Source organism: Macrosteles quadrilineatus, unplaced genomic scaffold (assembly GCF_028750875.1).
Source record: "Macrosteles quadrilineatus isolate MER2022 unplaced genomic scaffold, UCM_ALF_1.0 Scaffold_463__1_contigs__length_62671, whole genome shotgun sequence".
In the NCBI taxonomy this organism is placed as follows: domain Eukaryota; kingdom Metazoa; phylum Arthropoda; class Insecta; order Hemiptera; family Cicadellidae; genus Macrosteles; species Macrosteles quadrilineatus.
The window spans coordinates 32,955-39,491 of NW_026543056.1; the positions used below are offsets into that span (position 1 = coordinate 32,955).

Sequence of the window (6,537 nt, forward strand, 5' to 3'; positions counted from 1 at the left end):
TAGTACTAATTTTTCATTCATATGGACCAGCGACGCACATTTGCGACAGCCGGTTTCTACCCATAGACTGACGTCGCATATTTGCGTCGGTGTCCCAATGTTATTAAAAAGCTTATATCTTCGTAATGGTCTGTTTGAATGCCCTGAATTCTCTGCAGTGGTCTACAGGGATGTCTGTCGCATATGTGGGTCACTTGGTCTGTAGATATGATGATTATTGATGTTATATGATAGTTAGCAAAAATATTTTTTAATTTGCTGCATCACTCGCCCGTAGTCTGTGTTTACTGTTAACCAAGCGACACCCGGTCTATGTGTGATATTAAACTGTATACCTCGGTTTGTGGCAACAACCGCAGCATCCCATATATGTGAAAATCGGTAGCGATTTTGTCCTAATGGATTTTGACATGTTTATAGTTATACTTTAATATTTCCTGTATCGAAAAACTTTCTGCATACGCGGTGTTGCCGCAACCAACTTGGGTTGGATAATCAAGACCATACTGTGTAAACAACTAACATGTTTCCTATTACAGATTAATGGTGATTCTCCTGATCAGTAAATAATGGCTGAATCTTCTGAAAGTGATGTGGATGATGGCTCAGTGATCATAACAAAAAAGAGTTTGGTAAGTATGAAGAGGTTTCCTTTTGTGAAACTTGAAACCGTATTGTCTAGATCTGGAACTTACTTTTATTTGAAGATATTTGCTATTTTTTTAGTACCTTTTCTAGCCTTTTCCTTACGTTTTCTCAAATTTAAAAAGAATTATAAATACTATAACATACAATTTGAGAATACTACACACATCTAGGACCATTTAAACAAAAACTTTACATAATATATAGGTCTAGTTGCTATGTAAAAAAAATAGATTTTAGTATAATTCTTTATAATTTCTCAGATAACAGCAATAGTCTTATTTGCATTTTGTAGTTTCTTCTTTAAAGCAATATTGTAGTAGGTTACTCATTTTTCCTTTTACTTTTTGGATTAAAAAATGCGCAATAAAAGGCAGCACTGATATTTCCTTCTAATATATGACCCCTTAGCCTCTCTCGGCCCTAATTTCCTCAAATAAACCTGAATGTTATCATTTTTCAGAAAATCTTTTTATCAGCCAACTGCTGCTTTCTTTTTAAATGTAATCTTAATCAGCTGTATTCTTCGTCAGAAAAAAGCCATTGCGTTGTTGGAAGATGATGAGTCTTCCAAGGAGGCACATTTTGGTGGACGGAAGGCTGTGAGGGAATGTCAGCTGCCGTGTCTACAAGCCCACAACCTCTGTGCTGCAGCGGACATATTCTCTGGCGACGGTCAGACATTTTCTCACTTTTGTATATACAGTACACTCTTGATTATAGAAACTCTGGTTATCCAAAGTCCTCAGGTTGTCCGAGGTCGTTTTAGGACTAAATATATATATATATATATATATATTGTATTTTTAGTTGGAAACAATAATTACTTTATAATAGTATGTTTTTTGTTGGAATAAAATTGAAATAGCAAGTATGCCTGATTTGTGGTTTGTTGAAATTAATACTTGAAATAATTATTAAGTATTAATTTAATGTAAGAATGATCAGCAGCACAGTAACCTAGAAACTGAAAATCCTACAGTACTAGGTTGGACGCCAATCATTGGCAAGCTGGACAAGTCTGCAGAACATAAACAATGGCAGTTATTAACACTGTCAGTCTTTGTCATTATCATTACGATTTTTTAATGTAGACATGATTGCGTCAGGTTAAAGCTCAGCTAAAACTAAATGTAATTTTATGCTTTTCAAAGTAGAAAGAAACACCTTAATGTTTTGTTTCAAGTACTGTGGTGTACTATGGTTTGGTACAATTCTACCAATACATGGTTTGATGTTTTTCAAGACGATTGAAGATGTGTTAAGCATGTTTGTATTTTTTTCTTTAAAACGCTACCTTATTAAAAAAAGTTTGTTAAAATTCAATACATGATAATTTTTTGTTTCCAATAATTATTGTTAAAGCTTATATTTATATCTCTTATTCATTACTTTGTAGGTAGCTTCAACAGACAAGTTCTAGAAGAGCTGCGTGTGAGCTTCTTGACAAATAACTATCCAGCGGCTGCTAAATTACTAGAGTGGCTTCTTCACAGAGCTACCAAGCCAGACCTGCCCATACTGTGGAGGGTGAGAAACAGTGCTTGTTATTTTACATTCTGCACAATAGCTTGCCTGTAAATAGTTCGTAATAAGCAATGGTGTGACATGTGGTATGTGGCAGTTGCTGGAATTCAGTTTTGTAGGCATATCTACCGTTTCTCAGGAACAGTGTTAAAATATTTAATCGAAAGTGATACAAATGGCAGAAGAAATTGGAGGACAATAATTGCTCTTCTCTTTTATTTAAACATGCATCAACGTGATCTAAGACTGATTGTACCTGTGGTTCAAGAACTGTCATCAAACTTGCCACACACAGTAGTAACATTTAGATAGCCTATTTGTTAATTAAGCGGTAATTATTAAACGAGATTTAACTTCTCTGTGTAAAGATCAAGTTTGGTTAATTTTGGTTTGGTTTCATTATTTGTCATTGTTGTGCAAGTTCTAATGATTTATGATTAAAAAAAATAATGATTTGAGGACATATATCATCTGAATAATAGGCAGCAATATTTACATGTATTTATTTTATTTATTTAATTATGCATCTAAAACTAAAGATTTTTTTATCACAGTAGAGCAAAATATTTTTAATACATTCAGTACCAATTGTCACACTCTTTGTATCTGAGGGCTTATACAAAGCACATTGGGGGTAGCCGTGTTAAGTTATGGATTTTGAGATATAAGTACTCTTGAAATTAGCAAATTAAATCAGAAAATTAGTTACAACTATCTTCTGTACGTGTGCTTTGTAACAGGAAGATGTACTATACCATCTAATCCAAACACTTGTTAAGTAGTTCGAATTTATAAACAAAAAGACACAAAGTTTATGGAAAAAAGTATGACCTACATTGAATTGTCTTACTCTTAAAATTAAAATAACTTAATTATTGTCATAACTTACAATGATAGAATTTATAGAATTTTTCTTTAATTCCATTATCAATGACATAGCCTAGTTTTATAAATAGTTACAAGTGTAGTAAGAGCGTTTTTACATCACCATAACTCAGCTATGTTACGTACTAGATTTTACCTGATCCAACAATATATAGGGGGTTACGTACAATATTTTTCATGTCCCCACAATATACAGAACGGGGTGTAAATGTACAATATATAAACTGGTTTGTTTTTAAATGATCTGTTTTTATTGATTACAATAAAATACAGAATATTTTTACTTGGAAACACAACATAAACCTTTCACTCATCTTCTAACAGTAACGTTCTTTTACAAACAAAAGCTAGGTTAGGAAAATGAAAAAACTTTAAAGCATAACAATAACATTCCAGCGCACAGCTGATTTCTAGCGTTGACTTCATAGAGGTATGTTTTATTATGTTGAGCACTCAATGTTATTTGAATGGGTTTCATTACTTCACCGAGTGAGTTTTTGAAACTTTACTTCACGAGTGATGTAAAGTTGAAAAAACTCACTCGGTAAGGTAATAAAACCCATTTAAATAACATTGAGTGCTTAACTTAAAAAATATACCTCTATGGAGCCAACGACGTTCAACGCTAGAAATCAGCTGTGCGCTTGAATTATATTGTTATGCTTTGAAAATTTTCCTAACATTCCTAACCTAGCTTTTGTTTATAAATGAACGTTATTGATAGAAGATGAGTGAAATGGATAATGAAAAATATTGTTCGTAACCTCCTGTATATTGTCGGGTCAGGTAAAATCTTGTACGTTACACGTTACGCAAGAGCTTGTTTACATCACTTAGGAGAATTATGCAACTCGCTTCCGCTCATTGCAAAACATTCACCTGCGTGATGTAAAAACGCTCTTACTACACTTGTAATGTAAATAGCTATTATTTAATTTGTTTGGATCAGCTGTCTGAAATTGGCAAATAAGTATTCAACAGTTCTGATTGTTTACATTTAAATGTCAACACAAAGGTAAAAAAAAGGTTGTGAATTTTCTCATGCTCCCATGGAGACCAATTAATATTTACTTTTGAAAACCTCACCTCAAACTTTGGACATCCAAGGGGCACAGCCTGAGAGGAACTCAGGGAAGGGAATAGGCCTATGACATTCTTAGATATGTAGACTATCGGTGTGTTTAATTGTGGCTGTATCGTTTTAGTATTTTAGTCGTTGCAGCCGCACAGACAAACAGACACCACCTCAATTTTATAATAGTATGGATTTCATTTTTTTCTGTATGAATTTTTTGTCCTCATTGTTAGTTTTTTGTTACAGAGTGCTGTGGTTTTATTTCTCAATGAAGATTGCAGTAATCAGAAGCTTCTTGACGAGTTTCTTGAGTAAGTTTTGTATAGATATTTGTGTACAAGTATCAACATGTAAACATGTTAACTCGTGGGCAAGGATAAAGTTCATTAAACGTGTGTCATCAATTTTATGATACAGTATTTTTACTTATTTTCTTACTCGCTGTGCTATTTGTTTATAACTTAGAAACTTGTACCTTGCTTAACTTGTGTGGCCACTGAAACCCCAAGAGATTAAATTAAAAGCTCAATTCTGAATTCTCATCTACCTTTTCCATATTCTATTTTGGTTTCTATTTTGGTGATGTTCTTTATTACTTATCTCTTCAGCTTTTACTTGGTCTGCTAACCTTGGGTACTTCTTAAGATACAATTTTGACAATTAGATAAATCTATTCTTCTTCACACAAACCATGTAAATGAAATGAAATTAAAATTAAAAATGAAATGTAAAAGTGTCTTTAACGTCTAAAACATAAATTAACATATTTATTTTAGTACTAATATTATAAACAAATCATTTTCAAAGTAACATACTATAAACTTACAAAAATTATGAAATTCAGTAGAATAACCCTAAATATAATCATTCACACAAGCCCCATAACCAACCCGTCACAGCAGTACCAGAGACTCACAGTACTCAAAATAATGAATTTGATCTCTGCCTCAAACCTTGCACGGTTTTCTATGGCTTTTTTATGTGATCAGGAAGAGAATTCTTGAAGATACCAAGAACGATTTACTATAAGTTGTTGAGCGGTGAATGTGTGAAGATTAAAAGATAAGAACTTACGAGTGGCACAGATGTGTTTGTCAGAAATGAAATTAAAGCTATCAAAGAAATATTTTGGTATTTCATTATTAATAATGGAATCAGAAGATGGAGGGTGTGAAATTATAAGAGTTTATTTTTACTTCATTTAGTGAAAGTAAGTTTAAATATGGTGTAACATGGTCAAATCCTCTAAGGCCAAATATGATTCTGACACAGGAATGTGCTTACTGAAGCCTGCTGGAAACCTCACTAAGCTAGTTTTTACTAACATGATTTTAAGTTCAGTGGTTTAAAGAAAAAATAACATAACTCCCTTATTGTATTAATAATATTTATCGTACCCTTTCTAACTCACCTTCTCACTCCAATTTATTTATAAATTTCATGGTTGCCCATGGGTTGGAATAATCAAGAGAATTGTTGTTGCTTTTATTAGGCATGTAATACGTGTACGCTTGAAAATAAGTTATCAACACTTAAAGGTACTAAGATCAGCTGGTACAGCGTTTCCCATTTTGTTCAACGTTTGCATTTAACCTTTAAACGTGTTGTGTATAGTGTTTAAAAGACTAACTATCTATATACTTTATAGTTACTGTAGGAAAAATACAATGTGTAAAGCAAGTGTAAATTGGCTTTGCTGCACTCGAGAAACTTTCTACACTCACCTGCGTCTCGTGCCTTAAAATTTCTCTCGTGTGCAGCAAAGTGTCACTTCACACTCTAGTTACACAAATAACTATTTAGTAACATTCTTAATCTTGTGCTCTTAACAATATTTCTTTTGCAGGATGTGTGCCGATCAAAGATTACCTGAATCAAAAATACATTTGATAAAACTGTTAGTGTCTTTGCCGGGTCCAGAAATGATGGCTGCAAGAACAAAAAAGCTGTCAAGAAAAGTAGGAAGTGAAGTAACTGATTCAAGAAGTGTGACGGAGAATGAAGATCCTGATGATCCTGACTGTTTTTTCAGTTAAAAGTGTAGTTCAATTTATTTTGTTGTGTTGTCTACACTTATATTTTGTATAAACTTAAATGTTGATAACCATTAGTGCCAAAATATTAATTATTTATTAATACCTTCTATTGACTCAACAGGCATTATTATAAACCTATAAATAATTCGTAAATAAAGCTACCTCCCCCTTCCTCTTCCTGTTTAGACACCTTCACTGCAACAATTCAAATATTGCCTTAGTGTAAAATCACTTAGAGGAGCCCCGAGCGTGAAGTGTGTTATGATTATTTACCAGATAACCTATATATTTATTTATTTATTCATTGATACACAATTTACAATAGCTACAGGTATATAACCTAAAACAGCTATAATAAAAAATTATCTA

General features: G+C 32.7%; 1 protein-coding gene across 1 annotated transcript; it reads left to right on the plus strand.

Annotated features, from left to right (window-relative positions):
* The first annotated feature begins 525 nt into the window (after positions 1-525).
* On the plus strand, positions 526-6,275 carry LOC128982530 (uncharacterized). Its single transcript, XM_054401486.1, has 5 exons — positions 526-632; positions 1,179-1,320; positions 2,045-2,175; positions 4,379-4,443; positions 5,979-6,275. Exons 1-5 carry the CDS (start codon positions 570-572, stop codon positions 6,166-6,168), a joined length of 591 nt encoding a protein of 196 aa, XP_054257461.1. The 5' UTR covers positions 526-569; the 3' UTR covers positions 6,169-6,275.
* The last annotated feature ends 262 nt before the right edge of the window (positions 6,276-6,537 follow it).

What these genes read in the sequence shown, in the direction of transcription:
- LOC128982530 (XM_054401486.1), top strand. Translation starts at nt 570, where the DNA reads ATGGCTGAATCTTCTGAAAGTGATGTGGATGATGGCTCAGTGATCATA. An exon ending in TCATAACAAAAAAGAGTTTG is followed by an intron (nt 633 to 1,178) that starts GTAAGTATGAAG and finishes ATTCTTCGTCAG; the next exon opens with AAAAAAGCCATTGCGTTGTT. An exon ending in CTTCTTGACGAGTTTCTTGA is followed by an intron (nt 4,444 to 5,978) that starts GTAAGTTTTGTA and finishes TTTCTTTTGCAG; the next exon opens with GATGTGTGCCGATCAAAGAT.